This window comes from Trichoplusia ni, chromosome 5, assembly GCF_003590095.1.
Source record: "Trichoplusia ni isolate ovarian cell line Hi5 chromosome 5, tn1, whole genome shotgun sequence".
Lineage (NCBI taxonomy): Eukaryota > Metazoa > Arthropoda > Insecta > Lepidoptera > Noctuidae > Trichoplusia > Trichoplusia ni.
Genome location: NC_039482.1, coordinates 15,694,399 through 15,714,687, shown reverse-complemented (window position 1 = coordinate 15,714,687; position 20,289 = coordinate 15,694,399). Strand labels below are relative to the sequence as shown.

The 20,289-nt window shown below is 37.8% G+C and overlaps 1 protein-coding gene across 1 annotated transcript in view; it reads right to left on the bottom strand.

Annotated features, from left to right (window-relative positions):
- The window catches only part of LOC113493713 (dipeptidyl aminopeptidase-like protein 6), a 109,143-nt gene that overhangs the window by 3,003 nt on the left and 85,851 nt on the right, over nucleotides 1-20,289 (bottom strand). Inside the window, exons 3-16 of the mRNA XM_026871705.1 lie at nucleotides 13,226-13,320; nucleotides 6,552-6,679; nucleotides 5,886-6,049; nucleotides 5,279-5,496; nucleotides 4,725-4,827; nucleotides 4,368-4,489; nucleotides 3,356-3,624; nucleotides 2,878-3,025; nucleotides 2,360-2,503; nucleotides 1,923-2,063; nucleotides 1,194-1,285; nucleotides 762-882; nucleotides 426-499; nucleotides 9-169 (exon numbers count right to left, since the gene is read on the bottom strand). Of these exons, the coding sequence (XP_026727506.1) occupies nucleotides 9-169; nucleotides 426-499; nucleotides 762-882; nucleotides 1,194-1,285; nucleotides 1,923-2,063; nucleotides 2,360-2,503; nucleotides 2,878-3,025; nucleotides 3,356-3,624; nucleotides 4,368-4,489; nucleotides 4,725-4,827; nucleotides 5,279-5,496; nucleotides 5,886-6,049; nucleotides 6,552-6,679; nucleotides 13,226-13,320 (1,980 nt within the window). The remainder of the gene's footprint in view (nucleotides 1-8; nucleotides 170-425; nucleotides 500-761; nucleotides 883-1,193; nucleotides 1,286-1,922; nucleotides 2,064-2,359; nucleotides 2,504-2,877; nucleotides 3,026-3,355; nucleotides 3,625-4,367; nucleotides 4,490-4,724; nucleotides 4,828-5,278; nucleotides 5,497-5,885; nucleotides 6,050-6,551; nucleotides 6,680-13,225; nucleotides 13,321-20,289) is intronic.

Below are 20,289 nucleotides of genomic sequence, written 5' to 3'. Positions count from 1 at the left end.
CAACTTACTATGATGTCTCAGATCAGTTAGCGGTGCGATAGCTGCAAGACATCGCGTCACATTCCTAGCGTCGTCAGCGGCGAGCGCAGCCGCCGCGCCTGCGCCGTAGCCCGTGCCCCACACGCCCACACGAGTACCGTCCACCATCTTCAGGTTATCGCGGAGATATCTGAACAATGCATATCAGAATATTGGTCAACAAATGTGAAACTATTAAGCTTTAAGGGGGATCCAAAGACGAGCTTACTTCTGTTAACATTCGACTGCTTTATTTAGAAGAGAGGCTTGACAAATGTTCACGTATTTAAACTTGTTTGTCAAAATTTAATATTGCGTATTGTATATTTTGTACGAATTCTATGGACGACAAGAATTTGCATTTTACAAGATATTCTCAACGTCAAATTAAAACTGATGTTACTCACGACAGAACAGCTATTTGATCTTCTACATCCACTGATAGCAGCTTGTGGTAGATTTCTGTTCTTAATTCTTCACCCTGAAATACAACAGATGCATTTGGAAAACTATTTATCAATTTTCAAATTGTGTGCAATGAATGTCTTGTTTCTAAAAAAAATCCATTTCTACTGAATGCCTTACCTGACGAAAGGCAAATCTGCTACAAATGTCAAGTCTGCTACTGTACAAACCTCAGTATTGGCTACGAATTTCAACGGATTTGGCAACGTACGTTAAAAGTTCCATTTGAGCTGACCACTGATTACGTTCACGAGTTTTACTATCACCGTGGTACCAACCTGTCCTCCAGATCCTCTCGCGTCGATCTCAGCTACAATGAAGTTCCTGGACGCAGCCAGATACCAGCCCCAACTTGGCTTCCATCTGTCTGTTACCAGCTGACCGCCTGGCTGTGCAGACCTGTGTAGAACGTTATTTGGTTGTAGTTGCTGTATGCTGTTCCAGTGTTTTGTCACAATCAAATGTTGTGTTAAGGGTAATACAGGTTTTGGTTGACTTTGGGACCACCTTTGAGTCCTTTGAGTTTTGATGAGGAAATGACATGACTTTGTCGTGTTTATTTAGTACCTACATCTGATACTAGAAGTTGTAAAGCGTCAAGTGATACAAGGATTAAAATCGGTACTGTAAAAGTGGATTTTTTAAAATGAAAATGTAATGCAATTATCAACGGGAAATTTGTGCTTAAAATCAATTCTAAGTTGACTTACACATGTAAGACTAAAGGCAGTGGTAAGTCGTCTGTTTCTCTGAATCCTGGTGGGAGGAGGAGGCGGACGCGGGCGGCGCGGTAAGCTTGGACCTGAGAAGGATAAACATTGTTGTTAACACTAGATTTTGTATATATTACTTATTTGTTTGAGATTTACTGTTTCTGTCAGTAAATCTCAAACAAATAAGTATAGTTTATGCATGGATATAAGTTCGTAAAACTCTCGTAAAATAAAACACACATCGTAGATCACACATGACACACATGAGATCACACATGACGTGTCACATGACGACACACATGAGGTCACATATGACGTGTCACACGAGATCACACATGACGTGTCACACATGAAGACACACATGCCATGTCAAACGAGATCACACACTATGTGACACACGAGATTACACATGACGTGTCACACTAGATCACACATGTGGACACACGAGATCACACACTATGTGACACATGAGATCACACATGACGACACACACGAGGTCACACTATGAGACACATGAGATCACACATGACGACACACACGAGATCACACATGACGTGCCACACGCGACGACACACATGACATGCCACGCGAGATCACACATGACGACACACACGAGATCACAATTGAGGTGACTCTCGGCATAGATATAGATACAACATGGTGACGACTCGACGAAAAACTGCAAACAAATTAAATTTAATGTATGTTACAGCATGTCGCACTAACCTCGACGCGGAAGTCCTTGACCTGCGGATGCGCGAGCGCGGCGAAGGCGTCGCGCAGCGGGCGCCCGTCCCACAGCACGGCCCGCCGCGCGCCCCACAGCGAGCACACGAACGTGGCCGGCGGGCCCGGGCCCAGGCACTCCTGGCCAACACACATACAACATAATTAACGACTACTTACTGATTGGAAAAGAAACAAGCAATTTGGAAGCAAGATGGGAAATCATCAAGTAACTCCTCCGCTTTGGGTTGAGCGGAAGGGAGTGTCAGACTCCTACTAGCAACCCACCCATGTTCCTTCCTTTGCCCTTCGTGTACCAGAGCCACGGTTAGACTTTCGGACAGGCCGGCTTGCCCCGGCAGGCATCAGCTTCATAGAACATTTGTCACATCATAGATAGGTACTCCTTAGTCATCTCTGTGTAGTGGTGTCCTTACCTGTACATAATAAGAGAAGTTCTTGCTGAACAGTATCCTGTTGTAGAGGCACTCGGTGGGCAGCGTGTCGTTCTCATCCGCCACGTGCGGCAGCACTGTCGACGTGGGCCACGCCGGGAGAGATGATGTGTAGTTGTCGAACTCCTAAAAAATTACAGGTTGAGTTAATTATGGACAACATTTTGAACTTCAGTCCATGTTACTGGGTAACAAAGGAGCTGATAAATAACAAAACTGGTTGCAAACCAGTTCCAGTACAGAAATCTTTCAATTTTGATATGGAAGTCGGAACTCGGAACCATTGGTTGAACGTCGTACTAATCCTCCGACGAATAATCATGAAACAGATCTGACAAAACCTTCGGTTTCTTACTCGCAATTTATCGCGCAAGACCTACAATACTTTGACGTTAAGGTGTTTCTGAGCATGTGATTTATTATAAATGAGGTACAGAAATAGGTTTATTTAATACAGCCAGAAAATTTTATCCGTATGGAAGAGTATGTGAGTGACTCACCGGCTTATCGGTATCGATGTCTGGCGGCGGCTCAGGCGGGCTGGCGCAGGTGAGGCAGGCGGGCGGCGCCCAGGCCGGCTCGCCGCGCACGCGCACCGCGTACAGGTGCCGCGACCCCGCCGCGCCCGGGCCCGTGCCGGACACGTATCTGGGAATGTGCAACGTGTTGCAGTAAAATAAGAAGCTGAGGTTATGAAGAAGTTTCAGCCCCAAGTCGTTCGATGTGCTGTATAGCAGCAGCCGTGAGTCATGTGAATGTTGTATCTATTCCCAAACTATATCCCTCTAATTGAGGTCAGTGTTTAAAAGCAATGCTGCCATCCTAAGTGAATACTTGTTTGACTTCAGTAGAAGTCAAACAAGGTTCAGTAGTTTTAGATGTAACAAAACAATAGGTCCTCAAACTCTAACCAAAAAGCAATTCGCGGACAAATTAACCAACTTTCATCCCAAATAAATGATTCTACAAACAACTTACAGTATACTTCTCCGCTCATCCCATCCTAGTATCTGCGTGATCTCATAGCTGCCCATAGTGAGCGGCGTCCGGGAGTCCTGCGTGAGCATGACAGCGTGCCTCCACCAACTGCCAGTGCCCCCTGGCGGCGGGTCTGCCACCGGCATGGACGTGAACACCGTGCCCTTGGACCCCACCAGCGCCATGCTGCCGCACCAGCCGCAGTCGTCCTCCACTGGCTCGGCGCCGAGACCCGACCAGCGAGAACCGTCGGTCTCGTCTCGGTAAATCTAGAAAAGAAATCAGATGAAATATGTTATGTCGAAACAAGGTTTGCTGTTCCCTTATAGATCCAGATGGTACACAAAAATAACAGTTAAAGATCAATATGGACCCTGTAAGGAACGCAAAAATTTAGGAAAGAGGAAGAGATTGGTCTTTTGAAGAAAAAAAAGACGGTTAATTTGAACATGCCAATTTTTTTGGTAATTAGGGGAATTCTCATGGACACTAGCCTAATCGGGAAAAGAGTGCCAAGGAGGTAAAAACAGATTCAAATGGACTTTAAATAGGACTATTCATTCATTGGCCTAGCCTTTTCCCAACTATGTTGGGGTCGGCTACCAGTCTCACCGGTTTCAGCTAAGTACCAGTGTTTTACAAGGAGCGACTGCCTATCTGACCTCCTTAACCTAGTTACCTGGGCAACACGATACCCCGTGGTTAGACTGGCTGTCAGACTTTTTCAAGCTTCTGACTACCTGTAACGACTGTCAAAGATGTAGGAATAACAGCCGGGACCCACAATTTAACGTGCCTTCCGAAACACGGAGGAACTTGTTGTGACAAAGATGGTCACCCATCTACGATCTGTGATCGTATCACTTATGCGGTTATAGCTTAGCCACGAGCTCCTTTAAATAGGACTATTGTGGATATGAAAGCGAGGTGGCACATGGTATGGATCTTTCTTTAGCAACTGCAATAATATAACTCTAACAGGTGGAGTTAGTTTCTAGCGCTGTGTACTCACATCCTGGCAGTTGTAATGCACGGCGCTGCAGATGCTGATGATGGACACGTTCTGGGGCCGGTTGAGCAGCAGCACCGCCACCTGCTTCTCCGACGTCCAGCCCGTCCACCTCACGTACCAACCTGATCGGAAATTTACTTAAGTTTCATAATTTTAATTCTTTCAAAAATCGATAATAATAATTTAGAAAGAAAATACACTTTTTGCTGAATGCAAAAACAATAAAATGGCTTTTCAATTTTTCGTAAAATTTTGTCACTGCAATATGGAATTCAACAGATTCCACGAATACATGCTTTCATTCATCATGGACAAATATTTAAAAAAAAAAATTAAAGCCTATTCAAATATACTCACTGTCGTCGACCTGTGATGTGAACTGCAGCGCGTGAGAGAACAGATACTTCGGGGTCTTCACGCTGACCACGTTCACAGTCACCACTGGGTTGTTGGTGTTCACCTGAAATACAAAATTATGAATAATTCACTAGTTTTGGTATGTAGTAGATATTAGTCATAAGTGAGGAAGGCGTAGAATTATAACTCTAAATTATTAGAATTTTAAAATCACAAAATTTTGTATCGAAATATATCAATATTATTTAAAAAAGCGCTGTGAAGCGGAGATAACATTTGCAAAGAATTGCAGAAAGTATGATGAGTTCGAACACAGGACCCAAACCTGCAACTCCTGGCTAGACGCGCCAGTCGCTTTACCAACTAAGCTACTGAGGTCTCTCGCGCCAATAGTTTGAATATGTTCAATTTAATGTATCATGACTCGCTTTATGGCGGTATTAAAGAAATACTGCTATAAAGCTTACTAATGTATTAAAACAGAATAGCTACTTGCTTCTTTCTGTTACCAAAAATCTACAGTTTGACCAGCAAACATACCATTTTTGTCTCACCTTAGGATACCTCAGTGACCGTATAGTGGGGTACGCGGGCGGCTCCTGCAGGTCGAGCCCGTACCAGGGGTACTTGTGCTGCTGCACCAGGGTGTCGTTGTACGTGACATACATGAGGGTCTGGCCATCCGAGCTGAACCACAGCGCCTTGTCCAGCCGGAGGACCTCCGTCTCGTAGAGGAAGTCCGGGACGCCGTTGAAGATTACCCCTGGTATACCTGGATATGAAAAATGGGAATAAATGAGACTAGGAATGAGACAGATTTTGTGGCGGGATCGGATCTGTGACACAAATAAAGGGCTAGTGCTGGGAGCAGTCCTATTCCAGAAGATTTAAGCGTTGATCATCACGCTATCACCCTTTTAGTGGATAGGCAATTCCAGATTACAATCATGACATTCCAGGTTTCCTCGCAATTTTTTCCTTCACCGACACTCTTAGCTGTATTTTAAAAGAAAAGTCACATATGCCTGCGTTAGGATCGGACGAGCACCACGTACATACATATCAACACATAGAACCACAACGACAAAACCATCACCATCGAAAAGGCCCTTCATTGTTCTAATACCATTAATAATATTTTCAACAGCATCCTAATCTCACCATTATTAGTAATTCTGCAGACGAGCGTCTTGAACACTTTGGGTTTGAAGTAGATGTCGTTGTCGTGCACGAAGACCAGCGTGGAGCCGACGGGCGACCACTCCGCGTACTGCAGGAGCGGAGCGGAGCGATCATCTTCTATAGGAGACACCGAGATCTTGTTTCTGTAAGAAAAAAATGGAGAATTAAAGATGAATGGTACTTAAAGTTAAGATGAAAAGTCGATTTAAAATATTGAAGTGGATTTCAGATTCCCGCTCTTAAGAATGTAGTCCTTGTAACGCGGGCAGTGTGACATATGAAACCACTGATAGTATAGGTATTTGTGGGTCGAAATAAAATGATTTTAAGGCGAATCCAATAAGCAGCACAATGTGTACGGTGAACGGCATGGTGAACTACTTGACTATCTGTTTAGTCAAAAAATAGCTTCTAAATATCTGATTTATGCCCGATTTTTCAATCGTCAGATAACATTTATTCGACGTCAAACATATTAGAAATTACCACATTAACACATATTGAAAAATCGGCCCTTAGAAAGTTACATAATCTTTTCTGTCAAAGCCATAAATTAAAATGTCACAACTTGAGTGAAATCTGTTTGTCTTTTTAAGTACCCTCGAACATAGTTAAGTATATTTCAAGTTGTATATACAAATGTACCTGTTAATAACATCGTAGACGTGGTACCGCGCCAGGCGCGCGTGTCTCCACCCGGGTCTCACGTCAGAGATCAGCAGCACGAACTTCAAGTCCGCCGACACTTTGAAGTCCACCGCATTCAGTTCTCTCTGCAGACGAAAATGGACTTTATGCTATGATGTTAAAACACAATTTACATAAATGTTAAGGTATCATCTGAAGATAAAGAAGATCTGTATTCCTATCACCTACCACTTTGTTAAAAACATTTTTGCAGGTACAGAAGAGTAATGCTGTACTCCGCTGTGTATTGCTTTGTCACGCTTCCACAAGTGGTAAAGCCTTACTTTAAGTGTTTATGAGTCCTCCTGCATCTTCTCAGGGGTAAATTCGTACATAGATAGGTTGTTTTAAGGAAAGAGTTCTTGAGGTATTGCCTGGGGAAGGACAATCTGTTTTTAGGCATAAGAAACGGCACCTAAAAATAAATTTTCTAAAAACCATCTTTGAATAGAAAGTAAACGTGTAATATGTTTTATATAACCACTATTTACGTTACCAAAACAAATATAAAATCCAAACAGTTAAAACGATATCTCTATAAAACGCAACATTTAAAATCAAACATAAAACACACTGGATCTGGTAAATTTAAAAATAACGAAGCGCGAGGCGCTCGCCCCATTAAGCAACACATTGTTTTACTTTCACAAATTAATGGCCGCTTTTGTGGAGTTACCTTTTTGACACCTGAGGGCTGGCGCGGGCTCGAACCCGGGACGCGGCGAATTATTTATCATTATGAATGCCGGTGATAATGGAATCACTGAGTTTTATTTTATTTGATTTTGTGAATGGTTTTTTTAGATTTAATTGGTAGTTACTGATATCTTATCGCTTTTTTGAGGTTCTATACACAAAGGGTAACAATGGGACCTTATTACTGAGGGTTCGTTGTCTGTTCGTTCGGCGGTCTCATAAACTGTGACAGCTAAATTGTTACAGTTGAATTTGTTGGGACACTATTACTATTGACGATAGTAAAAGATTATTTAGGATATAGGGTGTAAAAAAAAAACAAAAAAGGAATCAATTGGTTTCTTTAGATGTCTCATTGATTACTTTAGTCATACGATGCCTTAATACAAGATTGGTTGCTAGAATCTGTCTTAATGAATTTAAAGATATATGATTGTCGCGTCCATCAATATCTATAACATGTTTTCGAAGGTTGATAGATGCACCAACATATATGGTCACCCATCCAAACATAAAACTTACCTCAGTAGCTGTAGTTGTTTAGTGGTGAAGGAAATGAAGGTGTGCTCATAAATCACATAGTCCAGGAGCCAGCTATCGCTACAGCCGTGCGCAATATTTCAGCATAGATGTCTACATCATTGATGAATGGTCGGCACGCGCTCACCGGCTCCTAAACTACTGAACTTAGGGTTGGCCGATAATGTAATTGTTGATGAAGTTATGGATTCGTGTGAAAGTGTTTCTACATCACTTTAGATCGGAAAAAAGTGAATGTGTTTTTTCTTAAATATATAATCTACCTGTACTAAAAAAACCTTTATTGTTTATCACTAAAGTTCATGGTCACAGTTAGGTTAAGAGCAGAGGTCGCGATACGATCTATTTTGACATGGCGGCGTTTGGTATGGTAATATTTTTTAAGCGAATGGTTGATTTATGAAAAAATGACCGAGGACAATGGCTGAGGAAGTGGCTCAAGATCTCTTTATGGCTAAATAATAATATTTAATATTCACAAGCCATCACGCTGTTTTGTCACTTTAACGTCTCTAAGCTAACCTCCATTTGATATTCGGGATAAGTCTGTTATGTAAATAGAGTTATTCATCTGCGGTACGTTTTGTATATTTCAGCGGAATCTATATACTTGATGAATGGACTGTCGGCTTTGCTGGCTCCCGGCCTATTTATCACTCTAGGGCTTGTATTCACTACTTTCAAAATATTGGGTGCGAAATAGTCTGAATAATGTGTATTATTTTTATTAAGCTCTTGAGTTGATTTTCTTTGGCTCTCGGTGTGCAAAAAGATGAAAATTTCCCGTAATAATTCAATACATGAACCGAAACTTTCCGTAAGTGCATGTGCGACGCTTTTGTTTACGAGCTCTCAAATAAACTGGATTTATCTCTAGATGTATTAGGGTACCTTACTAGGTAAAATACTTTCTCCTTATTAAAGTCTAGTTTCGAAGTTATTGTATATTGAACAGAGTTTATGACGACGAAAACAAATTGCAATTAAAATCATTTATTTACATGTGAGTGTTCAAGATTCGACTGTAAATAATCTTCGCTACGGCAACAAAGCTGCTACGTAGCGAAATCGTAGCCAAGGCGCTACGAAATCTATGCTGCTACGGAATTACATTAACCATGATTTATGCTGTATGGTCCGGAACCAATGAATACACGGTGTTGGCAGGTGTTAATGTGACATCTTACTTCGAACGAATCATCATCGAACTTTCTAGAACATTTTTGGACGATGTAGAAATTCCATGATTTGTTTCTTTTCATTTGAAAGTCGCAAGGCTTTCACAAACATTCAAGTCACATGCAAAAGACCAGACAAGTATTGGCGTATCAGACGATTGTTTCTCTTCTACGCGGGTATCGAATCCACGACACGTCGCCGTCGCCTAAAGCGTGGTAACCCCACTTGATTACTACGAGACAATTTTAAACCATTATAAATACCTTTATCAGCGTTACCAGAATACACCTTCTCGATGTATCACTGATCCTCCTGCCATTTACCCTTCGAATAGCTGACAGTTTTACACGGCGCCATTTTTAATAAAGGCAAAAGTTTCGCACCAAAATGTGAAGGAGAGCGACACATGTGCTGCCCGCGATCCGAATACGTAATGAACCGGACGGATATTAAAATGGAACGGTTTAAACACAATACTTATATCATGGACAGCGCTTACTGTGAGCTCTTGAAGAAATGCTGCCGGTGTGGGAGCGAGATGGCGCTATATGACGTGTAGTATGTTGTCGCGCTTCAATGTAGTGTAATGTAGTGCTTTAAGAGTTCGTTGTACAGGCACTGGTCTCGATGAGTTGTTACGTTAATTGAAAGTTGGTATTGGTGTTTGTTTCTTTCGATGGTAGAACATTTTGACGGTGAATGATTGTGAATGATTTTGTAATGAACTAGCTTGAAATCGTGACACGTCGCGCACATTAGGCTTTGCGTGGTGGAGAAAATCACTCGGCCATCCAAATTTTAATTTAAATGAGAATTTTAGAAGTTCAATGGATATGAATGATCTTTACTTATAGCGTACCTAATAAATCCTATTTCAAAAATATAAACATAAAAAAATATCGTAAACGTTAAATTCCGGAGCTTTTATAAAACCAAGTTCAATTCCAAATACTTTTGAGTGATGTAAACAAATCATCTGATGTGCGAAATGTTTTACACAAAAGATTTCAATCTGTGAATTGTATGAAGCCTTTGCAGATGATTTGAAAATATTTTATCCGGTAATGGTAGATATTTGACAGCGGAAGGTCGGATACTCATTTGCTAATGTAGGTTTTACAGTCGCGATAAATTTTGATGAATTTTTCCGATTTACAAAGTACAAGAATATACCTGGTTATATTTGAAATGCAATAGCGTTACCTTTGTCTCATATAGATCTAAAACAGAAAATGTCTTGCTCATACAAATTGGATCAGGTTATGACTTCTTACGGAAATAAATTGTTTTCATAATCATTTAGTCATCTAATAAAACTTTTGCTTAATTTAATTCCATTTATTTCAATTAGTTTATTTCTCTTTGTTCTTATAATAAAACCGGAGTATTTTTTGATATTTCGTTTTGTATACAAATAAATATTTTGCTCTATGTTCATCAACATTCCAAGGCTGACTATCAACCATTCTATTCACACAACTGTCACAATTCCACGGTGACATGTTTCAATACGAGTCCCAAACAAAAAAACATTCGATCAAAAAATCTACATAAAAGAATTTGTTCTAACAAAAGGGATATGTCAGCGTACTCTTACAATGAGATCCTAAAGGAACTGTGACGGTTGTGGAAGCGAGAGACAAATCTCAAAAATGTAGAGCGCCATCTCGCTCTTATATTTTCAACAGCCTTGGTTCGGGGGATCATGGTACAGGCATTGAAGACTTCACCAACAATATCTCTGTAACAAAAGTTTTGTCCTCGCGATGGCGGCTCTGACAAATCTGGATAAAGTGTTTTATGCCAGTACGTGTGTCGAAGAGATTTGCCGGCTGTGTGTTACACCGCTGTGTTTTATGGCTGAAGTATCAACGTATATAAGTATTTTGTTAGAGGAAGAATGTTTGATGTAAGACGCTTAGAATACCAGCCTGTTAAGTTCCGAATGAGCCTTTTCGCAAGTTTTAGGAAAATGTATGTCTTTTGAAAGCAACTTTTGAGATGCGTTCGTTCCTTTTGTGAGACCCTTTGCGAATAAGCTTTCTCGTAGAAACATTGAGCACTAATATTTTGTGCAATTAGATTTTTTTTTTTGAAATGCAGTGCATTCAATTGATGTTTACATTACGAGCGTGAGATTGTTATTTTCGTCTCTCCTCGTTGTTTTAGTAAACATTGCGATCAATAATTTGTTCATGTCAGTTATAATCAGAGTCATTTATCATATTGTCTGTCGTTTGAACAATGTTGTCACCATTTGTGACGTAATTGATTGGTGATTCCAAAAAGTATTATTGATTATGCAAAACATTGTTGGAACGACCATAACACCGATTCATCAAAATTAATTTACAACTTAAATCTCGACAGCGCTTTTCGATGAATACATAACATCATTTTCTCATAATATATAATGAATTTGCTAAATATTTAAAAAGGTAGATCGTTATACTAAAATATCAGAACAATAAAAAATATTAAAAGCCATAAAATTTGAATAAAAATATTTTTCGATCATCTTAAGCGCTTTCTGGCGAAAGAAAAAAACCTTTTCATTTTAACGGTCGCTGGTTTTCCAACCTTTTTAACATCGAGCTTTAATTTGTTTTTTAACAAAACACATTTTCCGCCGCCGCGTCAGCTCATGATAAAAGACTCTATTTAAGACCGAAACTCAAGCAATCCCGATAAATACGCGTGGGTAAATTGAAACATCTTTCCTAAGCAAATGCCGTACGGTGTAAAAACATCCCGCGGTTTCTTATCAAAAATAAATGCTTCGACAGACATAAAAACAAATGCTATCTCAGATTACATGTCGTTGAACAGAACACTGATATCATAATATATGACGGTATTAACTTTCTTCAATACTTTTGCTTACATTCACATTTGTCTCTCTCGCAGTTGAAATAAATAAAATTCTTCGGTTTATGACGCATTCAAGTGTGGATGAGATAAAAGTTATTGTTGTTATCTGGTTTCAGGCTTTCACTGGAGCTTGTATTGTTTATTTTGTTATTCGGCATGTCTGCTACACATGTTTACGCTTATATTTGCAACTCCTGTAAGTTATCAACTTTTTTCAATTGAAGTAGTGTTCACATTATTAGGATTGAATGGACTCTTTAATTTACTACGATCATCAACGGTTCGACGAATCTTCAACTGTTGCGAACGACAAATGTGCTACAAATGAATTTGCTACGAATTTTAAATGAGCTACAGATTTAAAAGAGCTTCACAATGCTACGAAAGTCAAGGGTGCTACGAATTTGCGACACGTTTGCTCCGATAGTCCAATTTGAGGCTAATTACTTTGGATTGAACTACATTAATTTTGTCATATCGTCATCAGTAATGTTTTTACTGTTTAAATATCAAGGTTTATGATGTCGCCTGTGACAGACGTATAGAAAGACAGACACGATGCCTGAGTACAAAAATTAGGTAATTCAACTAAAAGAAACCTCTCCATTATACAACTTGTGAAAACAGAACTTTACTCACACATACTCAATCACACGCATACTTAAATAATACGAATGACACACAATCGCTTGTACTTAATACACACACTTGCTATCTCATTCTGTCTTCCGTTGCCTACGGTCTGAACTTGTAATCTGTAATAAGATCGTTCGTGCTCTCACCTATCTTCACGCAAGGACGCCTTAATGTTTTAGATTTATATGAAAAGTCTTTTATTATTTGCTTCGAAAATGTTAAAAGTGTAGCATTTTTTATTGAAACTAAAAAAATGAAAAAATGGGAGTCCATATTTAGGTTAGGCGCACATATTGTAAATAGAAATAAAATGTAGCAAGCTATTCACAAAGCAAACTAATAAAGTATTCTATATTTAATTGTATCAAAGGAAAAAAGACCTCTATAATCACGACCCTCCGCTTACCATGACCTGGAAATCAATGTACTAACCATAGTATAAAAGAGACAGCACATTACACAGCGTGTCCTGCAAAGGCAAGACAAAATGCTTCCAGAGTAACAGACTTCCTTCAAGGGTTCCTAATACACGTACTGGTCCTCTATTCAGTCACGGGATCACTTCATGTGAAGAGACCCGGGCCTTTTTAAAGGCGTGTACGGGGGGCCACAGGTCCAACATGTAGTGGCCTTGTTGAGAACTTTAATCTAAAATGTGAATGGGGTATCTACCATTAGTACTATCATTATATTATTCTCAGTGTACTTACAAATGTAGAGTTGTTCATGAGAAGCCGTGTGGTGAAGTTCTTCACGTTGAACAACGTAAGGCCGCCCCATCTGTCTCGGAAGACCAGCTCCTCATCTGGAACAATGGAAAAAAGGTTTTATTATGTGTCTAATAAAGTTTCATTTTTTAAAACTGTCTGTCGATCACCTAATACTTTATCAGTCATAGTTTTCGAGACAAGCATGTTTAATTTAAAAAAATACATCCTCAATTTTCAATCTGTTTGACACAGCGGTCATGCATTGATGACTAATCAGTAAAAATTCATACTTGTTAGCATCATGTTTGTATTAAAAATATTCACATAATACCGAAAATTAAAAATCAAGACCCGAAATCTGATCGTCAAAAGGTTTAATTTTTTCTTTATTATTTTTCCTCTTTTCTTTAGCTCTACCTACACGAAATCTTTGTTCGTTATTGTATTAAAACAGGATCCGACCATCTACGTAACGTTTTGTACAGCGATGCGGAAACAACGAGGGTTTTATTACACGTGCAAAGGGTTCTGTATACAAACCCCACGATTTAATATGCAGAGGTCGAATTTATATTTGTGAATGACTCTCTTTTATGCATAACCATTGTATGTTGACCCACTGAAAAGGTATTTTGTTTCTTTTTTGGGTGAAGGTTTTGGTTTCGAGTGACGAATTTATTATTTTGATTAAATTGTAAACAACTTAATTAAATTCTGAAATATCGGAATATCATTCTGGAATATAATTGAAGAAAATAAATGGCTCAACCTTTGAAGTGAAACCTTAAATCACTTAAAACATTATAAACAAGTTAGCTCTTAACTAGGTTAACCCAAAAATGTCTAAACTTGAGCAAAGTGAGACACTAGTTGCTTGTACAAGTTAGGGTCCAATTTTATCGTTAAACCCGAAACATCTCCACATGATATAAAATAGATTGTTGTATGGGAGAGGGTCACAACCTCAATCAATCACTAGAAGGGACAAGCTTTTTGGACACACGGTCTACCAGTTTGGGGAACAAGAAAACAAATTAAGGTATGGTATATAACTATACTAAGGCCGGAAGAGCAGTAAGCTTATTCTACGGATAGAAACATTTTATTCACTTTACATGCGTATCTTATTGCTTGGGTTAGAAAACTATGTTTCCTAATGTCAAGTGTTAGCCTATGTGATATGGGGCTTCTGAATTATTCGAATTCTGATTAATTCCACAGTCAATATATCCTCATATTATTAATGCGATAGCATGTGAGTCAGTTTGTATGTGTATGTTTGTTACTGCTTCATGTTTAAGCGGGTCGACCAATTTCGAAGAATTTTGGTGTACAGGTAGGTGACACTTTGACTTAATAAGCTTCGTCTTAACCGAATACGGTCAAATAAAGGTAATGTTTTTGCAGCTTGATAAACAGCTAGTATCTCGTAGTAATAAGTCAAAAGTGTAGCCAGATATTCAAAACTCTTGAGAGTACCAAACAAATAAACATACACTCGAACGATACCTCTTTTTGACGCAGTCGGGTAAACAATTGACATTCGTTGAAAATTGTCGTACATTCAGCGCGCCAGTGTGTCACCAAAGAAAATGCTAGGGCAAGACAAATAGCGGTGTAATAGTGATTTAGTCTAGACAATGTAATTGTACGCTAGTTAGTTCATTACTTTAATGAGTATTTATTTGTTTTGATAACTATAACAATGTAATTAAACGCGGTTTTAAAGAAAATTCTGCGTTTCTGGTCGTACTAGGTTTTTTCACCTTCATAGACCGGAAAAATCAATGAAGCAGGAAAACCTGACTTTCTTTTGATTTTAAGCTAGTATTGCAATACAAACATGCTATGCTGGTCAACTTTCTTATACAGCTTTCAGCTGGAGTGGCATAACATATATTTAAACTGTTAGGCTTTGAATCGAATATAATTATTTATGATCTACGTTAAATATATAATAATCACAATTTATTATGTTAACAGCATTGATTCTACATAAAATATCCATAAGGTACGATTAAATAAAGAAAATAAATAAACTTTTCGAATTAAACGTGTATTTTTCAGTTGATTCCACAGAAGAATAATTCAATACACAGTTCGTTTAATATTTAATCAGCTCTCGTTATTCTTGTGTAAATAACTTGTGAAAATCAGAAACTGGAAATATTATAAACATAATGTTGTAACGATTGATTTCGTGTGTAAATAATGTTACCACTATCATTTTAAATAGATCCTTGTATGTTTTAAATTCAAAAGCTGCGTATATACGAGCTACATTTTAAAATTTTAAGTATTCTAATGCTGTGTAATTAAAATTCTGTATCTATAGGATAAAACGGAACGCTGTAACTGACACACCGTCGTATCATAAGAACTGTGATAGTTATACAGTTGAAATTTGCGCAAATGATATTTTTTCTGTTGTCGCTAGCAAAAATTATACTAAAAAAAATTATAGGCTAAGCACTTGTTACGGTTATGCGATTTTATAGGTGACAAATATATTAGAGTATACCCACAAATTTATTTGTCACCGATTTGTTTTTCTTTAGCCCGTATGTAAGTACATTACCCTCAGCGAGTACGACTAACACTTTAGCGGGGATTTTGATTAGTTTTGCCCAAGTCATCTCTAATATTTGGGTCCAGGAACAGTAAATAAAAAAGCTGAAGACAATTTTATTCTGAAAATAATTTGGTCCTTTTATTGTAACCCGTTTATTTTCTATAATTGACATCTAATTTTATTCAGAAAACGGCCGTGATATTTTGAAACATCTAAACAAGGACGATATTTCCAGTTCAGCCAGTACGACACATATTTGTTGATACATAAGTGATGTCGTATGGACGTGTCGCGTCGCGTATTGTTTTGACAGGCCGCATCTGTCAGCTGTCACCGCCGCTAGGGCTGGTACGTGAGAGAATTGTTACTTTTATTATATATAGTGTTATGTGCTAAAAAGGTGCTAAAGGTATGTCGGTATTTTTTATTAATTTTTGACTGAATTCCTTTTTATACTTATTTCTCTTGTTGCAGGCTTTCGGAAATAAGTCCTTAGAGTTTTATTTTCGACTATGTTTCGAAAATAAACCAAGTGGATGAAGAAATTCCAATCGTAAATGTAATATTATAGTAGACTTAAAGACATAATATTCTGTTAAAACATCACAGCAAAACTATACAAGCAAAACATTCGATAATTTTGTTTGAATAAAGTGCAACAATAAATCTTCTGTTAAGTTGTAAAGGCAAATTATAAAATTATAAAAAAATTTTTAGACAAACTTCATCCTAAAGAAGGCAGTAACTAAAAGTAAAATGAAAAAGCTTCGAGCTATGCATATACACCGTGATTTTTTAGTCGTCTTACAAAAGCAGCCCAGTTCATGTATCCATTGACTAGAACACGTTCATGATAAAAAAATAAGTATTTATGAGATTTGAATAAATTTAAAATGCAATTTTCATTCAATATTATGATGCAATTCGTAGTTTTTTAGTAGCACAGCTCTGTTGCGAGTGCGGTCCGAGCCTTGTAACAATGGTGAGGGGCGCGGGCGGTAGTGGCCTTATTTTTTTTTAAGAGTATTTTCAGATTTCTCTTGTTTAATTTTTCGTCGTACTTATGGTCTTAGTTGATGATAAAAAAATAATAATCGCGCCAAGAGGTATTTTACGTCGGATACATGAACTGGGCTCCTTTTGTAAGACGACTAAAAATCACCGTGTATAAGACGCTGACCATAAACTTGCTGTATGTACACAAACACAACAATCATTTTCGATCATAATTTAAACACAAATTTTACACAGTGACAGCCCTGTGACGTCACACGGTTCGCTACGGTGACGTTTAGCGACGAATCGTTTTAAAAGCTTTTCTCTTTTGTTTCGATTCGAAGTTCGTCACCATTTTATAGAGGACTTTATTTATAAACGGTAAAGAGTGGAATTGTGTTGTTTTACTTTCAAAATATGTTAAGCGAGAGATCGGTAATGATGGGGACACGTTCGTCTGCGTTCAGTTGTTACCAGTAAAGACAAAGGAGAAACCCGATTCTGGGCCTAGCCGTTACACAAATGAAATATGTACCAAAAAATTCTACTATTTTTCTTTGTTTACCCATTTAAATCTTAGAATCAATTACAATGGCCAAGTCTAAAAAAAGTACATTTCTATTTTTCTATTTAAAACAACCTTTGTAAACCGTTAAAGTATTTATTTTATTGTACATAACTTCATTTGCAAACACTAGCATTAAACAATAGTAGGATATAATCGATTTATCGGATATTATATTTTTAAAACTATATCAATATAAAATGAAAAATATACATTATTTACAAAGCGTCAAAAAAGACATCTTCATCATTGCTAAAATCGGGAAACTTACCCAGAAGAATAAGAATTAGTATTGCCAGTGTTGTATGGCAATACTAATTCTTTGGGCAAAATATAGATCAGCCTTAGCGTTTATTTTAGTGTAATTCCTTTTTTTATATTCAAATAATTGTAAAATAAAAAATACGGTGTCTAATAACTTGTTTATGTAAGCACGATTAAAAAATCATTAAAGGAAATAAATAATTGAAAAAATCGATTTTAACGCATCGATTCATTTATTTCACATGGATTACACTAGCAAATGTCAAATGCCAATGTCAACGTCTGATAATTGTCATCGTGCTTTCATAAGTGACATTCGCTTTTCGTACCTTCGAGCGCGTGAATGTGTTTTTCAAATTCTCGAGATTTATTACAATATTAAACCTCTGGTCGAATACTGGACTCCGAAACTGATTGCCTTCTGACTGACCCTTGCTTGCATATTGGATGCCTGCATTCCTGCTGACCTTTGCTGGAAAACCGGATCTGGATATTGCTCTTCTGACGATTGGTGGATACTGTACCATGAGTTCATTAATGGTGGAATAGCAACAGACCGCTGCAACACAATAGAAATTCGAAGATTGGTTGGGTGCTGTGCCCACACCATGGACCAATTTTACTCCTGCACAATTCCTGTATTATTATATTACGATAATCCTAACGAAGGTGGTTAATAAAGAACGATCTTAATAATACAGTTTTTATTTTAATAAACCTATTGTTGCAATCTCAGTTTACTGTAATTTCAGATAGCATCAAAAAATCCCCTGGTAGTAAATACAATGTTTAAATATGTCATTATTGATCTAAGTAGGCCTTATCTAGTAAACAGTTTTCTGCTGAAGTTTTCACGAATATTAATCTGAGTTTATCGCTTTTTAAGTAAGTAGGTAGGTACCTAAACCTCATCATGGTAGATTGCAAGCGCTACAGTTGAATAAATACAACGCAGGAGACGGCCATATGTTCCAGCGATGCCACCTGACAGCAGAGAGTGTGAGAGAGAGACATGAGAGAGAGCGTTGCTAAGCGCGCTCCGTCCTTTATAGCGCACCGCTTGTCAGGTCCCAGGTTTTGAAGGAGGTTTCACTAAGGATCTTGAGAAGGAGGTTTCACTTTAAAAAGGAGGTTTCGCTAAGACTAACAATCAGTGTAAACATTGTCTGATTTTACCAATTTGGCCATTGTTGAGTGACGTGAAAATTGGACTCGTGAAATCTTTCTAAGTTCTCTAATTTATGGCAAAATTCCAGCTCTGTAACGCCAGGCCCAAGTTTCTATGGAGTTTGGTTTTCTCCTTTGGGATAATAGCCATATTACGCGCACTTTGCACGGAATTTGACCGTGCATTACGAACGCCGTAAGACGTGTCACGATGCAATGGACAAATTCAAATTCTTGTCAATGAACTCGGTAGCTTAGTTGGTAAAGCGACTGGCGTGTGTAGCCAGGAGTCGCAGGTTTGAGACTTATCGTATGTTATCAAAATGATTATGAGTTGTAGACTAGTACTTAACTAAGTACTTCACTTATTTATTAAGTATTTTCCGCTTTATCAATAGTGTATAGGTATCAAATACCCCGGGGCCATAGCTCTAGCAAACCGAGTTCCCTTTGAATAATCCCCTTATATTTCAGTAGCAACCGTTTGGCACGTGAGGTCCTTGCTAAACAGCCCCAATTCTACGAAACCCCTAGAATTTGAGTCAGACCTCTTTTGTTGCCATAAAAAGGTACCTTTTAAGCGCCAGTCTCGTAATTTGGTGCTATTTTGTGCCGTTAATGTACGTTGGTATGTTTTCGTAAGATTTATGGAATTCTTTCGTATGTACTTGTAAGTGTGGCGTTTTTAAGATATTAAATGTATAAATTACGTATTTAGTTGCTTAATGCATTAGAAGTAGTGAATAATTGTTAAAGGTTTAGTCCACCTATTAAGGGTGATGACAGTATTTATTGAAAGTAAAATATATAGATTATCTGTCCTTATCATCATAGACGCATATAGTATTTAGTGTATTTATATATATTTATTTATTTATATATATATATATATATATTACATATGTATTTAGGTTAATGTTAGTAATTATTTTTAGTTATAGCTTCTTTCTTTTTTGTTTTTACACACTATCTGCATCTCTTCTTATTCTAACTCTCCCATAACGGGCCTGCTGGAAGAAATTTCTGTTGAAATAAGCTGTGCCTATGTACTATGTGTTCTATCTTTCTTCTTTTCTGTACTCTGTGTGTCTATCTGTGTACATGAATTATTAAATAAATAAATAAATAGATACGTTTTTAATTATTTTGCCATGCAAACATAAATTATTTAAACACCTAAAAGTGTCTGAAAAACGATCTACTTGAACAAAAAACTTATTTTGATCGATGAAATAAATAATATTATTAACACGAAAATTGACAAGTATGAATGGATGTTTGTTTCTCTTTCACGCAAAAGCAAGTGGTCAGATTTGGACGAAATTTGGTACATATACAGTTTATAACCCGATTTTAATCCCATTTGAATATTTTCGGTAAGTTGCGGGTGGAGCTCGAAACAGCTAGTAATGAATACTCACTTCAGGTAAAAGTTCTGATTGTAAGAGAGATGATGCTCTAGGTCATATAATGCTCTATCTCGCTTCCACAACACTCATC